Source organism: Bacillus rossius, chromosome 13 (genome assembly GCF_032445375.1).
Source record: "Bacillus rossius redtenbacheri isolate Brsri chromosome 13, Brsri_v3, whole genome shotgun sequence".
NCBI classification, from domain to species: Eukaryota; Metazoa; Arthropoda; class Insecta; order Phasmatodea; family Bacillidae; genus Bacillus; species Bacillus rossius.
Window position 1 is genome coordinate 7,915,810 of NC_086340.1, and position 20,607 is coordinate 7,936,416.

A 20,607-nucleotide genomic window follows, 5' to 3' on the forward strand; every position below is an offset into this window, starting at 1 on the left:
CTTACCTTATAGATAGACGAAAAATTTAGAGCCTAATATAACTAGCACCTTAACTCTCGAATACAATTTACGGAATGTCAATTACCAAAAAAAAATTCTTCAATTGGAAACACAATACGCCGTCCAGGAACTAATTTTTCTTATCATTCACATGACATCTATTGCCAACATCATCATGAACTAGCCAAAAAAAAAACGTTCAATAAGAAAATAAACAGACAACAAATTACAATAGCTATAAAAAAACACTAATTCCAAGTATAATTTTAAAAAAAAGAAGGACTTTAAAATTTATAAAAAATCCAGAAACAATATTTATTTAAAACTAGACAACGTGATATAGCAAATGCTAGGCATACTAAGAGTTCTGATATATTAATAAAAGTTTCTATTGACTGATTTTTATTGAAAAAATTAAAGTTTATTTATTTATTTATTTATTTTATTTATTTTCTTAGCACCCAAAAGACTCAGTTGATGAGCAGTGGCTCTCTGAATATAGGGCTTGTCAACATGGTTACAAAATTTATGAAATACATGTAGGGATTACATTAACTATTTCTAATATACGAAGTTAAAAGTTGTTTGCCAATGTCTCAATGAATAATTATTTACCCATGAGTACAATGTAGGAAAAGACACGATGAGGGAAACGAATTTGAAAGGACCATTTATATTATCGAACACTGTTGTTTTCATTATTCCATTATTCTATTTTCATAAATATTTATTGTTTTTGAGAAATCATTATTTAAAATTATTTTCTGTTGACATCGTACATCCTGCAGTAGTAAAATACTGTTTCCAAAATACCAGTACCAGTCCACGCTGGCAGAGCATTCCTCGTAAATGCCGTACGACGCCACTTCCTCATATGCTCGGCCGGGAGCGTGTGACAGCGATAGGAACTATTATGTTCCCATAACTCGCTGTCGTACGAGGCAAGAACACAACCTCTTTAGATTCAAAACTCTAAAGCATAAAAGCTAAACACTAAAGAAAAAAAAAAATTAAAACTAAGACAGTCACTAGTAACAACTGGAGAAGTTACACCAGTACCAGACAGTCTCCCACTTGAATCATAACTGCACATTTATATTGTAATTTAAAAACAACTACAGCATACTTATGCTCTCAGTAAACTTTGTTCGCGGCCCAGTTTTTTTTTCAAGGGTTTTGTATTATGTTTCGTATATAAGTTTTACATAAATCATTTATTCTGTTTGGAATGGTTCGACCCGGGGTGACACTGCCTTCCTCACCTGTGTCACCTTGATCTGTCGGTAGTAGTCTTTTCAGGCCACGATTCAGGGTGGTTGCTTTGTCCCGCGGAGAGCCTGAATTTTATTATTCCATCTTTTCATTCTGGTACCTATATATAACTAACCAAAACCTTCAATTGTTAGCTCCCCACAATCCCTGGATTATTTCTTTAGAGCCAGGCCTAGCTCGACCGCTATTAAATTCACCTGCAAGGTGACCACGCCGAGAGGTCAAAACATTTGCGGAACAGACCAACTTCAGCGTAACATGTTTTGGATAATTCAGCCATATATATACCTGCCAGCTAGACAGAACTAATTACTTGATAAATGTAGATTCATGACTCGCGAAGCCGAGTCGAGTGATGTGTTACAGAACATTCGGTGTTGGCCTTCTCCAACCTAAACTTTCCTTTTTGAAACTTTCGTTACGGTCGTGGAGTACATAACGTAAAGTGCAATTTCTGTATTTAAGGCGAAGTGTATGTTAAATCTTATCGGAACTAGCCTCAGTATAGAATTCCAAAATGTCAATTAAAACATCAACTTAAAGAATTCTAAATTATTTACAGTCATTACTTAATACCATAACTAGGTCTCAGCCCTCTATTTTGCTTATGGAGTGTGGAGCAATCTACTAGTTAATCTAGTTTTCAAGCTTTCCTGGTGCCGCCCAAATAGAGTTCAGGCGTTAATCCTTAAAAACCACGAGATCCACCCCAGGGCCCAGCCCCGAGACCATGCAGATATCAGTGTATGTGTTTTTGTATTTAATTTAACTCGTTCAGCAAACTAATGCTTTGAATTAACACTCATATTGCAATTGAGAAAGAACTTGATGCTTAGCAATCTTCCCTGGTATTTTAGCTTACCCACCTCCAAAGTTACCTCACTATCACCCACCACCATGGGTTTTTACTAGGTGGACTTAAGGTGAAATTTTCTTTGGCTTGCCATCACCCGGCATCTGTAGAAGTCCCGGGAAGTACCTGACGGGCGCTACGGGCGTCGCAGTGCTGCTGTTGTCCGGGGGGCGCCAGGCTAGTGGAACACTAGGCCATAGGTGATGGGTCGTGCGTACTCTGCCCCCGCATGTCCCGCCAGGTACGCGGCTTGAAATCTAACCTGAACTTCCCTACTTGGTTGTGAGGCCGCTCGGCCGTGTGGAGGACGGGGCGATGCGAAATAATCGTAAGCGACACCGGTTATGTTAATTTGCGTTTGACGTCGTCCGACCGAAGGCCACCCTAAAGCCCGACCTGCAACCGCCAATATTCAACCCCGCTAACGGAACGCGACCCTAGCCATGGCCCACCCGAGACAGGCGAGCCACTAGCAGACAAGGTAGAATCCGGCCCCATAATAACCAGACCGACACTACAGTCAATCCCTCTGATAAATCACACGCAGAATAAAAACAACATTGCGTATAGGTTAAACGTTCTCTCAATGGAAATGCGACGTAGGAGTGCCCGGGCACTCACATGTGAAAATGTGTCAGTACGTGTGCGAGTGTCCCCCTGGCGGCCTTCTACCTGTATTAATTAAGTGTTTCAGGTGACATAATTGTTACCTCCCTATGTTGGGTTTTTACTCCCCACCAGAGCTGTCCGGCAAAAGACGAACAGTCTCTGGTGTGACCTACAGTTCAAAAACATAATCCGTGAACATGCTAAATCTAAATCGTAGAAGGGATGTGTAATTTAAATTTAGTTTGAATAATTAATGTAAGAATTTAGCGCTCTTAAAATCTCTTGTTAACTTGTTAATTTGGAAAATAACGTAATGAGGTCAACCCCGGCGCGAGAGGACACCGAGCCTCAGCCGGACGCCATGACACTACGGAGTACACCGTGACTCGTGGACCGGGGCGGACTCACGTCCCACGGAGAGGCAGCATCCTTTGTCGACACTGAAGTAACTCCTGGTAAATATAGTCACGCCACCGAAACTTTTTTTTATTAAGCTCTCCGTGCGTACCCGGTCCAACCTTTCGGTCTAGAACTTAATAAGGCCGCGTAAATTCAAAACTCCCTGCACCACACTTGGTCCGCGGGGCAGTTTGCCAGCATACAGCACGGGCCGCCTCCCGAAACCCCGAACTTTTGTTAAAGTCACGCGCCCCGGCGCTGACCTCACCAACGTAGGACTTGGACTAAGTTAGCTGCGGTCCACGCTCCACCACAGTGGGCGCGAACACCGCCTTGAAGCAAAGACATACGGGATTGGCCGCCTCCAATCACACTCAACACCTTATTCACGTAACATTTTTAGTAATTTTGTGCAATGCCTTATTCATGTAACATTTTTAGTAAATTAGTGCAACATCTTACTCACATAACACTTTTAGAGTGACTCTGTGTAATGTGTAACTTGTGTATTGCGTGACATCAGCTTCTGTACGACGTGGTGTGTAATCCACTGTATAACGCCAAACCCACAGTCGCACGAATAAACGGCGCACGTAATTTGCTGCATTAATTCAGCGCCTAATTAATCAGTCATACAAACCCCCAACCACCACCAAGTAGGGAATCCTTCATATCCCACACAACACCGCCGACGGTCCTAGTGGGCCATGCAGGGGCAACCGCCCCCTCGACCCACCTCTCGACTAGGAACAGAGCTAGTCTGGCGCCCACCCGGAAACATTCCATTGATAACAGCCTTTCCCGCTAGGAACCACACCGGGTCTCGAACCCGAGTCCCCGGACGACGGCATGTTTAATTAACGGACTTCTCCGGTGGTACGCATGAGTACTCGGTACTTCCTATGCATACTCTATGCGGTGGCAGAACTGCTACAAACACTATGCGGATGCGCTATGCTGCTTCTGAGCTGTTGTACAGTTACATTAACACATGCTGATTACAGAACAAAACACGACACTATAATATAACACTATGAATTTGCCGCGGCAATCTCACGGGGCGCGGTCACAAGTGCTCTGGAGACGGCCAGTGCCGTGCATGGCGTGGTCCGCGACGCAATGCAGAACCACTAAGGAAAACTGTCGAGATAAGCCCGGGTCCGCAAAATACACACCGAGTCGACGTGAGCAGCAATGAAGTAAAAAATAAATTTTAGATATTAAAGTGACTACAGAATGAAAGATCGGTGGAACAAAGTGGAAGGCTGCTCACGGACACACGTCTTGACCCGGCGCGGAGTGGTTGGAGACTGCCGAACAAGGCCGCCTCGCAAGGGAGAGAAACTTTGACCTCCTTTGTGAGTCGGCACCAAAAACTTACATTTACTTAATTTGCTCTATTATAAGCTAAAAACACGTTCCAGGTGCCCAATTAAAAGGTAGCACCTGGTAATTGGGTGCTTAAGGCTTAACAATTGTTTTAGAGTATTTAATTATTTGAATTGTGGCATCAAGTTGGCAACTGTAAATTTATTAACATATTGTCTCCCTGTGAACTGTATTAGTGGGATTTCTCCTAATTCGACTTGATCATTGTCACGGGCACTTTAATTAAGGCCAGTGGTCGCGGTGAATGTTAATGAGGTTCGTTGTCTGCTCGCACGGAGTAGCTACGACGCACTTGGTTAATGTATGGAAATTAATAATTGTGTCCTAGTGTCTTTTCCCTTAATTGTTTTATGGGTTCCAGCCCTCGGGGTTCCGTGCCCGTAAGTTTCTTTGAGTCTATTGGGGTCACGCCCGAGGCGCTCGCCTGACTTATTCCTGCTGGGCTGGGGGTGCACTCCGAAAATGGGATCTGGTACTAGCGGTGCGGAACACGGCCTTAGAGGCCATCGTCGGGACGACGTCAGGCTGGAGGCAACAGGCTAGTTCTGTTTTTAACAAATTACTTCTGTTGGTGAGCATCGTCCATAGCATGGTCAACTAGGCTCATAGATATCTGAATCTAATGTAGGTAGTAAATTCAAATCTAGCGTTGCCCCCTCTTGGATAACTTCCGCAATCCTGCAACCATACACCACACTAGGCTCACCCCGGATTTTGACCACCAAACTACAAGTGATGGCAATTTAATTAATATTAGTTTCTTTAGTTTACTACCATAGGTAGTGGTTTACTACTGGCATTAATTTTAGTGCAGCATTTATAAACATTTTTGTGTGTTTACTGGAGGTGAGGTGGGATTATAAGCACAAGGCTGTGAACTGGCACGCAGTCTTACCCTCATGCAAGGACAATTGTGAAATTTGAGTGGTGACTGTAACATTATACGAAGATAAAGGTGAAATGCAAGTCCCTGAGTGTTTTAAAGAACCTGTACCAGTGTTTTAAGCTTAAAAAATACTCTGGAAACCATGCCTTTCGGTTCTTCTAAAATTAAAGAAGTTAAAAAACTTTATCAAGAATAAAAACTACATTTTGACCCTCGACGAATCCTTAAATGCTTGTCGTAAACAGATCCCACTCGGATATATCAAGCAGTTTTCAAATTGAATAATTTCTATTGAAGCTCTGCACACTGTATGCGTGCCTTTGTAGTATATTCATGTTAATAAACAATAGCAAAATGAGACCTGCTAAGTTTGTCTCGTTCCACATAAATTGGCTAGTAAGTTGTAAACAATTGTATATTCTGCAAAGATACTGTGGTGATTGATTACAACTATGTTCTCTGAATAAAAATTCTGCACTCTTTTATTTCCAAACTTGAAGAGATGCAATTTTTTTTTTAAGTTAATTCTTAGACTTTCAGTATATTTTTTTATTAATTTCATTACCTTATCTCCAAACACATTAAATTATATTTATTAAAAATAAAATAAAAACTGTGTTCGTGCACAAGTGATGCTGAGGATACACATTTATTCTCCGTGGACATGTAGCAAACCAAAATTAATACTTTAAATTATGGTTTGGAATAGACACAATAAGAAATGTGTGATCTCAAAAAAGCATCAGTGGCCAATTTTTTTTTTACTACAAATAAATTGTTTCTGTTTGGCAAACCTTTTGTTCAGTTGTTTAAATGAATTCATTTTGTTTTTTTATGTCTGTAGAATCATACACCTCCAAAAAACTGAATCTTAGCTAGCCACCTATATTAGTTAGTAATGAAGTCATAATCGTACCAGCACTTTAACAGTACTTTCCACTATTACCATTACAGATAACGAGATAACATATCAATAGAGATTTATGTATAAAAAAAAACTTTTTTTGAAATTATTTTATTAATGTATACAAACAAATAAATATCACAAATAACACTGACACTGTTTTTACATGCATAAGTTGGAAAAAAAAAATTCACATGTAGGCAATTATAATGCCAACAACTATTAACTAACTTAGAAACTAAGGCATGATGTCACATACAATGGGAAAAAAAAAAAAAATTGATTAGATTCCAAATTAAGTCCATTCATAGCATGAGGATCTACGAACTGTTTCCCTTAACTAAACTAAACAAAGCTTCCTTAACCTTGTCCCTCAGCTTTTCCAGTTTTTCGACTTTCACCCGCAGCCTTTCGTTCTCCGCCTCGAGGTGTTCCGCGCTCTTCTTCATCTCCTCGTCCTGGGTCTTGCGGTTGAGGCGCGAGCGCCGCGACGCCTCGTTGTTCCTGTCGCGCAGCTCCCGGTACTTCTGGCAGATGTCCTCCTCCGCCGACGACGCGGACAACCTGGGCCTCCGCCCCGCCGCGGGAGACGCCCCGCTCGACGGCTCCCCCTCCTCCCCGCGCGCCCGCCTGCCCCGCTTGGCCGGCGCCGGCGACACGGCTGCTTCGGAGTCAACCAGCGCCGCACCTTTCCTCTTCCTGGAGACCCTCGCGGCCGGCCCCGAGGTGTTCCCGTCCCTCTCCCTGAAGCAAGCTTCCCCCGACGCAACAGGCTCTTCTGCCGGCAGCGGCAGTTCCACCGTGACCGAGGTCCGAGAGACTACAGAACCAGGTGTCGACTGCAACAAAGACAAACAAAGCCGTTGTTAAGAGCCGTGGTAATATTCCAGAACAACACTGCTTCTTCCTAGCAACAAAGTTTCCTACTTCTTTGAGGATTGCTGCAATGGCATGATACACAAGTATCATGTATAAAATAAACAAAGATTCAACAATTTTTTTTTAAGTGTCAAAACAAATCACTATAAATTGCTGTTAATTTAAAATGCAGAAATTTGCATTCTAGCAATAGCTAAATTTTCAGGTCCCTTAATACTAGTGATGGCCCGATATTCGATATCCGATATCGAAGATCGGTAATATTGGCACATTTTTCAATATCGGACATCGGTAAATACTTGCGATATTTTGATAACCGATGTTTGCTCTCGCCAATAATACTTCTCACATAACCTTAACCGTAATTCCAAGCTTATTTTCCGGGGGCGTAATTTATCTTTCTTCACGCCACCATATTACCTAGTAATTCCAAGCATATTTTCCACAGAAACAATTTCAAGATTTCAAGCCTATTTCTTCTTTCTTATACTGCAATGCATCCCGAAGGTACAATTCTTCCATGTGTACACAAATCCCAGTCATTAGTGCATATTTATTCGTTTCAGATATTCGCAAAATGGTTTCGCTTGATGAATTTTCGAAGTTCCCTATGTGTACATAAATTGAAAACATAAACGAAAATAATTACGATATTTAATTTAATAAGTGGTGTAGCCGTAAGTAAACATGAAGAAGAATTAAAGTTGCTGCTTGATATAACAGACATTTTCTTTCCGTGTCGTTTCATGGTCGCCAACTGCTGTTCTATACAAAAACATTACGTAAGTTTTTACAAAAGCTAAAATATGAAACGTGTTTACGTAGGGCAAGTTGCAGCAAAGGTATTATGTTGGCTATATTGAGTGCATTGAAAACAATATAAATAAAGATGTGTGGTTTTATAAACACTGCAGTACGTTTCAAAGTTGTATTGAAATTACTTTTCACGTATTTTCGCACCAATAAATGGAGTGATACACTTTAACAATGGTCACAAAATTTACTACTTGAAGACCTTCCTTTCTAGCGTGTCGTTTACCGTGATGAAATTTTACAAAGGGTACAAAAGTTTGATGTTTTTCGGCGGTAGCCTACAACTCACGTAGTTTAGGTTCCCTACCACGTTCGTGCAACTTCGGATTTCTCTCAAAAATTGAAATTAAAAAAAATCGAAGTGTTAGGTTAGGTTAGGTCAGTCACAACATGCTTGAACTTCTGATTTAGCAGCTGAAGTGGCGTTAATAAACTTCGGAAATCTTCGACAATTCTTGCAGGGAACCGAAACTACGTGAGTTGTGGGCTTCCCGTTTTTCGGACGGTATTTTTCGTAGATTACAGTTGAGAGAGACACTGGACTCAGTACATGCAGTGGCTTGTAATTCATACATTATAAGCAAATACACTAGAGACTAATACCGGACAGCTACAATATTTCTCAACATTTCTCCACAAAAATCTGAAATTTGTTTCCTTGTAGTTACAATATGTTTTTTGCATACTGTAGGTAATACCTACACCAGAATATTGCTTTATCTGGCCTTGAAAAACAATTTAAATTTTTAAGACCTTGAATTTAGAGAGCTTATTTGTAGGCCATTATGATAAATTCATTATTAGCTTTCATTTAATGTGAATTTACTATATTTTACAATTAATAAAAATAATATACATTCACATATGTATGTTTTATTAATATTTAACATTTTTCATTATTGTCTCTAACAATACTCCAGAACCACAATTTTATAGAATCAGTGTTAGAAATGAGATAGGCCTATTATCAGAATATCGGAATATCGGGTATCGGTTATCGGATTGGTAAATTTGGAAATATCGGAATCGGTATCGGGTTTTTGGATATCGGGCCATCACTACTTAATACTATAGCTAACAACACTCAGGTTCACAACCCTATGTTGCCAAATACTCCACAAAGGTTCTAGATATTTTTTTTCCGACTTCGCTCTTAGTGTAGATATTCCATTCAAAACAAAAAGGCATTAAATAACATTCCAGTTTCTTAACCGTAAAATGTATTTTCTACCCTGAAACTGATTTACTTCAGGCTTTTGCGTTTCAAATCATGCATAAACATATATTTATATGTCTTATCTAAAAATAATAATTCAAATACTATACAGTAATCAACATTTTATTAAAAATTGTCAAACGGCCGGCATGATCATTAGCTGTCAAACTGTGCACGCTATTGGCCATTACAGATGAATCAATCATAATGCACATGGTCAATTAATTTATTTTAAAATAATATAAGTTTAAAATAATAAATGTTACAACATTAAAATACTATACCATTTCATTGCTAAGCTGGCTTCAACTAGTACTGCGAAATATGTCATTGTGTTATTCACAAAACTTTTTTTTTTCTTTCAAATTTCAAAAGAGAACAAATGTGTTTTCCATGAATTTTGACGATACTGAAAGTGGGCCATGCCTAAGGCCTGGCTACAACCAGACACTCACGCTGTCGCGACTGTCGGGCCAGTCGTAGCCGACGTCCGTGTCGCAGAGCAGGTTCAGCACCTCGGGCGTGCCGATCACATCGCCGGGGGTCACGGCCGGCTCCAGGAGCAGGCCGAGGTCCAGCTTGGGCCCCCCGACGGCCACCAGCTGCCCGGGAAGGAGCACGGGCAAGTCCTCGAACAACGGTCGGTCGCCCTCGCGCGCGGGAGACCTCGAGACGAGGTGCGGCTCCTCCGCCACCTCACCGACACTCTCGCACTTCACGCCGCAGCTCAGGGGGTCCGGGAGCTCCTCCCACCCCCCCACCACCTCCTCGTGCTCGACCAGACCCAGGTCGTGTTCCGCGGCACAGTCCACTTTCGATTGTTCGTCCTCCGCAACCTCGACACTGTCCACTCTCGCGTGATCGTCCTCCACGATGTCCACATCCTCCGCAGAGTTAAGAAAAGCATCCAGAACCTCCGGACAGAAGTCGTCCCCCAATTGATTAATGTTGTCAGCCGAACTGATGAATTCGAATCCACTCACAGCTCCTGAAACACACATCCATGCGGCGTTACGAGAACATACAGCTAGTGAACTTGACAAGATTTTTTGCAAAAACTGACCGAAACAAAAGTTACAAGAAAACTGTCCTAGCGATTCGGAAATAAATACAGTAGTGACTACTATTTGTCAGATAGTAAAATAAATAACGTGACGTGTTCGTAAATGTGTCACGACTGAAATAATTCCAAACAAGTTTATAAATATTTGTGTATTATTAACGCAATCAATTGGCAACAAGTATAAAGACGGCTCTGACTTTTTTGGCCTAACATAGTTATAAACAAATTTATTATTCATTAATGAAAATGTCCCAAAAAATTAATTAAGAGCATTTATATTAAAAAAAAAGTGCACATTGTTATGTTTAATGGCGGGAAAAAATAGATTTTATCTATTTTCTTAATAATGAGAAATGTGTACAAGTATATGTATATTCAAAGGCTTGGTTTATTCGAGTTGAGCATACCTTGGCCTTGAAGCCAGCCAGTGATGCTGTGACTGTGAAGTCGCAGGCATGCCCTGAGTATGGGCGTTTGGATGATAGTCGGCTTATCTTGTAGCGACGTAGTCAGAAACTAAACAAAGGGACTGCACTCTTTGTAGCCTAGCGGTTGCATTACACACGTACATATCCCCAGCACGTTCAGCATTGATTATACTGAGTTCACAGGAATAGAATAATATTAATAAACAGATAACTAACGGAAGTTTGATAAAAGAAAGAAAGGACGGGATTCTATTTTTAAAGCCACGCACTTAGATGGCGACTGCAAGGCTGAAGAATGTGACAGGTGTCAACGGCAAGATGTCTAATGGCAAGCGAGAGGGGTGGAGATAAAGCAGACAAATAACCAAAGCGCGCTTCACGAGATCACGCCGTAAATTCCTCAAAAAGACCTCGTTATAGCTGTGTTCTCGTTATTACCGTGCTCGCTATAACGGGATTCTCCTGTATTGTATATAAATTGTTCTTGCTGTTACATATGCACCAAACATACAACAGACATTCAACTTTCAATTGTAAAATTAAGTGTAAACATTTTTCAGATATTTCACAGATAAATTTAGTAATCAAAACCTTAAAAATGTAAGAATAATAATAGAACTACCAATACTTCAATTCAGCCACAATCAAAATTTTGACACGCATTTCAGCAACGCCACGCCCGAGACGGCATAGAAATAGAAAATGTTTCTAATCGATAAGACTGTCGCGTCCGCCAATGTGTGGAAAATGATTGGTCAGAAATCTTTGTGTGTCGCCGCCATCGCGCTACTGTGATTCCAGCACGACGCAAACAGTCACCACCACCACCACCTGACTGCAATACGTGCCTATCTCCGGGGTGTTGAGTTCACCCTCGCTCGCAGAAAAGGAAGTGCTCGCAGCGTTCCCCATGGAGGTAGAGGGCTGGCAGCTTCCCCACGGCTGGCAGTAGCCGCTCAGGTCTTGGAATATCTCGAGTGTACCAGTCGCGAACAGGCGCGTGTCCGTCGAAGCTCCTAGGTGCTGGAAGTCCAAGCTCCCTGGATTCACTGGAAATTTCACAGGAGAATTAAACTGTGCCGAGCCCAAACTGTTACAGAATACTATACATAATATAGTACATCCCAAAACGAGTGAACATTTCTTTATATAATATTCCTTAAGTCAGTTTTGAAAGAAATACTTGTAAATGACTGGCTAATCTAGTTCTTGGTAAAGAAAAGTATTTTATTTTATTTAATAAAATAATTTGTGTGGAATGACAGATAGATGGCGTCAAGCATCAAAAAATTTCACTCCTTCATGGAATTGATTACTAGTGAAATGAAAGTTTTCTATTGCTTAAAAACAGTCAACAATTATGTAGTGCAAAAGAACAACCCAGTTGAATAAAACCTAAAGTGTTTGATTATGCCATCTGTTCTAAGACTATCTGACTGCTAGGGTCGATTCAGTGTAGTCCTGTCAACATGTCAGGCAATGTAAAACATCTACTTAGATGCATTTAGTAGCAATACTTCACGATTGCCATTTACTCTGAAAAGTTGAATGAGTAGTCGTAGTGCTACTTACACTGTCTCCAATGGTGCGGCTCCGAGCTCAGGTAAGGGTCCACGGAGCCACTCAGCTTCAAGTTGGCGAACAGGGGCAGGCTTGCCTGTGCCGCGACTGGGGGCACGGGGGCGGCCCGCCACGGGCCGCAGTCCGGATCCATTTTCATCCTCACGGAAGGAGAAGCAGCCAGCGTTTCTTGCACCGTAAACCATGTTGTTGATGACTGCAAGGAAAAAAGAAAAGCAAAATGGTAATCTCGTGCATACGGAATCGCAAACCGACGATGTTTGTCTGCCGCTGTAAAATAGAAAGTCCCGGTCAGTATTTAGGGTGAAATAAATATAACGAATTCTTTTAACAAACGTTTCTGAACTACTCTAGCCCCGAATTTTGTTAAACTGAGGATTCGTCAAAAAAAAAAATCAATAATATTTAAGTCTCTATAAAACAGATGTGGCATGTGGCATTGCGTAAGGACCACACCACTTTTGCAGCTACAGAGTTTCTGAAAGTTGCAACATGGACCACTAGTTCGCGAGGAGTGCTCGATATGAAGTCTGCTTCTGAAAGTGAGTTTGTTTGCAACAGCTCGATCTATGGACTGTAGTTTTCCCTCGCTCATTCAGGTGTAACAAGGTCAGATGCCGACAACCAGTCTTTGACCGAGTTGGTGAATCAATGTGTTCCGAACCGCTACAGTAACTTGTCACTAACACGTAAACATGGCATGGCAGCCAGTAAACAAACTGTGTTACAAAAGCATAGCCACATGAGCAGAGAATCGAGATGTTATTAGTGTTGTACAACTTTAAAAATGCCTTTTCTACAATGTGAAACCATCTGAAACATTAAAAATACCAATGTATACAATATCTTTGACTTTTTTTATTATTTATCCAGAAATTTAATAAAACAATTTAGCAAATATTCAAACAGTTTCACAAAATTATTAAAGCCTATACATTATGTAACACCCCAAAAAAATTGTTTTACAGACCAGGTAAACAGAATAAATGTATCTGAAAAAAAAAACACACACAGTAAAAACCACCAAATGCAAATAGTCTTGTGCCATGTCCAAGAGCAATATTTCAGATTTTTTGTTTTATTAATTTAGATAACTACTGTTGAAATGTCTTTCAAATTGATTCCTTCATTAATTTCATACATTTTTTTTGCCAGATTATCAATTTCCATTTATTAAATTTTCATTTCAGTCTCATGCTATATCAACTTTTGCCAACTTTTCTGGACAATAAATTGTTACAAACATTTGTTTTTTCACAATGGAAATATTCTGATTCATGTCAATCCACAAACATTTTGAAACATCACGCTGACCATTGAGTCTCACGTCAAGATTTGAGTATGTACCACATGGTACATACATACATACATACATACATACATATTATGTACATTAATCTTGGTGTACTGGCATCTGAAATATACATTTTAATATTTCTCAATATTTTCCATCACCATAAGAGGACTACAATATCTAGTCAACAGATCAAGACCATATCCAGTAAATTTATTCTTTCAGTACCACCATGCAACTCACTTTATATTGCTCAGTTTAAGTACAAATGTTGCCAACAGTGTCTTTTTTCTTTTGTTTCCATACAAAGACCGCAACAAGTTTTCCAGTTTAATACAAGACTAGATCTTTTCGTTGGCACACCAAAATCAATCTGCAGCATTTTTTTCTCTTAGTAAACTCCTTACTGAGAGCCGTCTCTGTCTCTTACTGCAGCGCATGTCGTGTGCCGTTCCAGCCGACGCTACTCGGGGAAGACATCTGCCGGGTATCGGCAGGTTGCTGCCCAGAGCTTGCCTCTCTGCAAAACACACGGACAGTGCTGTCTGTCACCGCGTGCAGTGATTTGAGTTTGAAATCAAATATGCATGGCCACGTGCGCCTCGATCCCCTCTTGCACGCATTTCTTTCAAATATCTACTGGGTCCATTCTCACCGTACAAATACATTTCTAGAGGCATCAAATCAGAGCTACTCTTTTACATCTCTACTAAAACCGAGCTCGAGCCAATCGAAAGCACAGATGCACCGAAACATTTTGCCGGAATATTACTCCCAGCCAACACATGGTGCCCTAACTAAAACCAAATAAATATTCCCTACATGTTTTCAACTACGTAACCTTTTTTAAAATTGCTTGATTACCGTCATATCAGGTGCTAACAACTGTCACAATTTCTTCTATACTTAATCCCATTTTTGATTAGCATACGCTGCAATATCCTTAAAAAAAAATTTCTGCAAACTTTTATGCAGACATGACAAATATCAGGTTTATAAAATCCACCAGCATAAATTATCTGATCCATCTTAATCATATTCTTTCACAAATCTCTTATTTTCTTCTTAAATCATTCATTAAATTAGCACACAATAAATTATTTTAATTTAAATTATTCTCTCACAAATCTTTTTTTTCTTCTTAAATCATTCATTAAATTAGCACACAATAAATTATTTTAAATTTTGTCAGTTTCATCTGCAGTGAGAAATGTATTTTTTTACAACATTTTTTTTTATCCTTTCCTTTTCTTTTGTTATGAACAATCTGCAGTTGACTAGCCACTTGGGTGCTTGTTTGCCTGTCGAGTTTTGCACGACCCAGCTCGTAACATGATTATCTGGCAATGTTATTCTTTGTTGCCTGGCAGCTGACGTACCTACTGCCACTACCCGAATCTCGTCATCAACATACACTCCACAAAGCAGGTACATAACCACTCCGCGAAACAAGCACGTACAAAACATGCCAGCTACCCCCAAGGAACCCGACACGGGAGGCCACCGCTAATTTAAAACTGGAATAAAAAAAGAACTCACCTGCATTGCAATGATGCACTTTCAACTGTAACACATACAGAAGTGGGAACAAGTGAGTGATTAGTAAGAAAGATAAAGACAGCAACAAGCACTTGCCACATTCATCAACCTTCACGGCACACAACCCACACGTCACGATACTCGGGTCAGCCCAAGAGGGCAACACGCGACACTTTGTGGTCACGTCACGAGCCAAGCGCGGCCTCGCTTACACTTCTCGCACAAGCACGGAGGCCCGGGTGCCTGAAAAGTTGCCAGCTGAGAATTTTTTTAAATGCAGGATTTTTCCCGGCCTGCCAGGTTTCTGCTATTTCCACCGATCATCCCGCGATGTGGACAGAGTTTCTTCCCGTGGCTGATATATGACCAACTCTCAAGCCAAAATGTTTAAACACTCAGCAATTTTAAGCTGGCAGGTTGGCAAACATTAGAAAAAAAAATAACTTTTAAGAACTCTGCAGAGCTGCACCGGGCCATTTGCAATATGCAATTCGAACAAAAATTGCCACTTTCATATTTCTCTGGTGATGAATGTAAGATCACTATTTCAATCTTTAGGAAATGAAAATTGGAAAGCTGTTGTCACATAATTCAGATAACACAGCATTCGTACCAATCGTACGTGTTTTGGCCCATGTTTATGCTGTGAAAATGTGAATTACTAAATTCTTTCAGCTTCACTTTTAAAACAATGCTACTAGCATACGCCATGCAAAAAAGTTAAAGAAACTAGGTTTTCTCAGCAATAAAATAATACTACAGCCAATCATACAGAAACTTTGGGAGGTCTATCCTCAAGAGAAATTCAATACGTACAAGCATTTCTCAGATTAAGACCTTTCGACATGTACCTGCATACATCTCTCTGTTATGAAAAGCCTTAAAAACCAATCTAATTTAACATCCAACCACTGCCAGTACACATAATGAAAGAAATAAATACCTTCAGAAAAAAAAAATGGAACTAATAATCTTACATATGATAACAACTTATTACCAGAAACATTTTCAAATCTGAATTCATGCAATACAGAACACAGGCTACAAAAATAATCCAATCGAAATGAACAACCAGAGACTACAACTTGCCTACTATTTAGTACAAAAATTGGAAAACTGAAACATTAAAATTTGAAACAACTACTAGAATTCAACAATTGCAAAACAAAAACAATAATCCTGAAAGAAAAGAAAAACTACATGACAGGAAGACTGTCGGGGTAGTGTGCATCCTCACATTTGATTCACCGCGTTGTTCAAATGAAATGGTGGCTACCACGCGCGCCTCTGAGGGAAAGTCGAGATTTCCTCAACCTGAAACACACACACGCACACACACTTGGAAACACTGTTTACGGCACGGCTCAGGAACTCCTCACAAAAAAGAAACCAATTAACTGGGGGAAAAAAAAAATAATCAATACAGCAGTCTCGCTTATCGGACAACAGACCCGCAGAATGTTGGATAAGCGAAAATGTTGTGATAGTAGGGAGGTGTTGAAAAAAAAAAAAAGCAAATTAAACATTAAACTATGTTATAATATTACATTACAAACTTAATAATCAATTTTTCAATCAATCACCAGAAAAAGTAATTTTTTAAAAAAATTGGGGTAGCTAATTATCTCCCAGGGAGTTTGGAGCAATGATAAATAATCTACGCTCAATCTCACAACTTGCAGTTCCTGTTATTTTTTTTTTTGTATTGGGATGTCAGATGATACAGAATGTCGGATAAACGAGACACTACTTGTGAACCAATTTCATGACTTTGTCAGGACCTTTCAAAAAAGTTTTCATGTCATTTTTTTTAATATCACAGGCTTATTTTTGTGCATAGGAGAATCTAAACATAATACAACATAGATTTACTGTTCGCAGGAACATGCCAATTTCTTAAGTTATAAATCTAAAATCTTTAGAGATAATTTCTACATGATGTTAGTGGGCAGTCTATGACTATTTGTATATGAGTGACTTCAAACTGAAGTGAGGCATCTCAATTCTAAGTGTAATTAGTAAAAGGTTGCTGGAAAATAAAAATATTGTGTGTCTCCCAGCACAATTATTACAGTTTCTTTTGGGTCTTTTTTAGAACATACGTGAATGTACTCCAGTTTTCCATTCATGGCTTATTTCACTATGTGGACCGTTATAGTTTTTGAGAGTAATTTTAACCTTTTTTTTATTTATATTTTCTCCTTTTTTACAATTTCTATCACTGGCACTATTTCCCTGGTTTTTTTCATAATGTTTCCCACTTTGGTGCCTAAAAGGAATTGAAACACAGTCCTTTACAAGTTGACAACACCATTAGTGATACTTAATGGAAAAAGAAAAAAAATCCTTCACAAGAATCCCTAAACCCCACCAACGCCCAAAAACATTAATAATCCCTTAAAAAAAAGTGAAAGACAAAATTTTATTCAAAAGTTTGCATTCTAGAGAAGAAATCTGTACTAGCTAAACTGCATACAATATCATAAACAGCATTAATTTTTTAATATTTGCATTAAAATTTTTATTGTACTAGACCAAGTTTTAACTGAGCAGCTATTAACATTTACAGTTTGGTATGAAGTATCATAGTACATTTGATTATTTTTTATTTGTTAGAAACATTTCTGCGAAACAAAAAAAAAAAATTCACAAAATCTTGTTTAATGAAACTATTAAAGTTTCCGCAGTTGAGTTGACTGCTGGTGAGGGCTCATTTTCTGTTGCAAATATTATGGGAAATGAACAGCGGTTGTCCATTCTGAGCCCGTCTACAATAGTCCGAACCTGTGCGTGGTCTGTGTCCTTATCCGAATGTAAGTGACGTCACATTGTCTCACCGAAAACTGCCCTGTCCACATTTGCGATGTCCGATGTCCGAAAGTATTGATTTCTAAAGTTGTTACCAGAGCGCAGTAAATGTGCCAAACCAAATGTTTTTGTTTAATTGAACTTATGAAAGTTGTGGGAGTTCAATATTATATATTTAATCAGTAAGGCAAAGTGGCTCTTCTTGACTTACAACACCTTCCATTTCCTTCAATAACAAAAACAAACACCACGTTTTCAAACGGGAACCGGAAATTCAAATATCGTGCGTGTTCTGTTCTTTTTTACATGCTTTATATTAGCTTCACCTGTATGTTTGTCTGTCCGTCTGTAACTCTTTCGACTAAGAGTGAGTGATCACTGTAAAATGTTCACTAATTTCATTACGTTCGTTAGCCGAGCGGTCTAAGGCGCGCGACTTCTGTGACGTCAGCTTTCGGATTCAGCAATCGTTGGTGCTACTCCCGGCCACGCCTAAAATAAAAGGGGTGTTTTTTTTCCGGTAAATTCTAAGATTATATCCATACATTTAACTGTAAATGATTCGGAGAGACTTTACCATTTCTTTGTGATGTTGCAACTCCAAATAGTTATCTCAGATGGTAATAGGTAGTGTCGGTAACTCATTTCCCTATGATAATTATACATAAATATAGTTTAAAAAACTAAAAAAACATGCTTTTAAAGAATATCAAACTAAAAAGTTAAAAATAAATATAGTTTAAAAAACTAAAGAAACGTGCTTTTAAAGATTATCAAACTAAAAAGTAAAAAATAATTTTAAAATTTAATTTATGACAATAGTATATAAGCAATACTAGTATAAATGAGAAAAAAGCATGGGGCGCTTAATATACAAAAAATATGGCACAAAGCGCCTCAAGCTTTTTTCTCATTTATACTAGTATTGCTTATATACTATTGTCATAAATTAAATTATAAAATTATTTTTTACTTTTTAGTTTGATAATCTTTAAAAGCATGTTTCTTTAGTTTTTTAAACTATATTTATTCTGTGTCCGAAGTACACAGGTTGGGACAAAAAGTCAAATTGACGAATGTCTTCGGACCAGGTAGGTTCGGACCTTCGCCCACTTGACGCATGACGTCAGAGGGTCACGTGGACAAATCAGCAACGAGTGTCCTTCGGACACAGTTTAGGACATTGCTATTGTAGACATCTGACAAGCATCCGAGCTGATGGTGCAGATGCGAATATGGCATTTGATTGGTTCACGTGGCCTATGACATCGGATGCTGATGGTAGTGTTGTGGAGCCGATCCGTCTGACTAAAGCTGACAAACTTTTAACTTCGAGGTCAGAAAGGTCATTCAGCACCTCAGCATCTGACGTCATTAACAATATTCACCAATAAGAATCATTATGTTTTTAAACAAAATGCAAAAATCATGTGGAAATAATTATTTTTAACCAACAGTTTTAATTGTATGTTTATATAATTGTCTTGGGCACCATTTTATTAGTTTTCCATTAAGTTAAACTGGACTTGCAATGATTTGTCACATCATCATATTTTTCTACTTGGTTGCTGCCAACTATTAAGGCTTGAATTTCTGAGATAATTTATCTTGTAAAGGTTTAAAGGTCAGACGATTACATACGCTACGCACCTTGAATGATTAAGCGAACTCTAAAATATTAATTTTAATATATTTTAGAGTAACCGTGCATTATTAAAAAAATTTGTATCGCCAATTTTAAATTTATAAAAAAATACTTTTGTTTTAAAAAAACGAACGTCGCAATATTCTGAAACGTTTGAGTAACCACACACCATTCTAACATTACGTATTTACTTATTCACTATTCATTTCAGCTGTAGACTCTTAGAATATAGATATACATATTGAAATATTCAGTATTAAGATCTTGGGATCATGCCAGGCTACCAAAATAAAATCCATTGAAGCAAACAATTTACTTACCTTCCTAGTAAAGCTGGAGTAAACTCCCTGTTCACAGTAAAGCTGTATACTTATGAACGAATAAATTTATTATGCATACCAATAAATTATATATTTCAGTATTTTACTATCAGTATCGGACGCAATGCCCGAACAAACGTCTATTCTTTTTCGCGCACAGAGCACGAGTGTTTCTTCTCGATGGATGCGGTCTGTCCACCTCTAGAGCGATGACGTAATACGGCATTACACGGAAAACTAAAAGGGAACCTTGAAATTGACGTCACTTTCGACCAATGACGAAGCTCCTTGGTACCGCTCGTAGTCACGAGCTCAATGATTGGCCCGTGCTTTGTCCAATGAACTTTTTCGAGTGCCGTTTGTAGGCCATAAAAAATTATTTCTACACTGTTGCCAGGTTCTGTCGCCTCGCTGGTTTCAGTCTGGCCAACCTGATCAGAGTTTCTGGCTGACGGGAAAGCTTGTGTGTGTGGCATTGGCGGTCCCCACTGGGAGCCCCTCAGCTGTCATTTCTAGGTCACTGCCCTCGTGGGTGGCGGCGTGACCTGACCATCACCTTGCCCATGACAGCACCTTGCACGATGTTATTAATCTAGTACACGTAAATAGTTCATGTATTGTAATGTATTATAATTAGTCATGATCAATGTCCGGTACTTAGTAGCAGGGCCGTCGACAGAAATTAAGAGCCCGGGGGCCAGTGGCGTAG

General features: G+C 39.3%; 2 protein-coding genes across 4 annotated transcripts in view; both read right to left on the minus strand.

The window, feature by feature from the left end:
• LOC134538189 (AN1-type zinc finger protein 6) overlaps positions 1-360 on the minus strand; it is a 54,187-nt gene extending 53,827 nt beyond the window's left edge. Inside the window, exon 1 of one of the 2 annotated variants that reach the window (XM_063379262.1) lies at positions 6-360. The gene's annotated coding sequence lies outside the window, so the exon portion shown is untranslated. The remainder of the gene's footprint in view (positions 1-5) is intronic. The other variant, XM_063379260.1, reaches the window with a different exon arrangement.
• A 6,052-nt stretch (positions 361-6,412) lies between these two features.
• LOC134538190 (uncharacterized) lies at positions 6,413-20,238 on the minus strand. Of its 2 annotated transcripts, XM_063379263.1 has the most exons (6): positions 19,899-20,094; positions 16,363-16,439; positions 12,284-12,488; positions 11,560-11,760; positions 9,676-10,208; positions 6,413-7,151 (listed from the first exon to the last, which is right to left on the minus strand). In XM_063379263.1, exons 3-6 carry the CDS (start codon positions 12,429-12,431, stop codon positions 6,633-6,635), a joined length of 1,401 nt encoding a protein of 466 aa, XP_063235333.1. In that variant the 5' UTR covers positions 12,432-12,488; positions 16,363-16,439; positions 19,899-20,094; the 3' UTR covers positions 6,413-6,632. The 2 variants fall into 2 exon arrangements, with proteins under 2 accessions (XP_063235333.1, XP_063235335.1); XM_063379265.1 differs by having other exon boundaries at positions 12,284-16,439; positions 19,899-20,238.
• Positions 20,239-20,607: the final 369 nt, after the last annotated feature.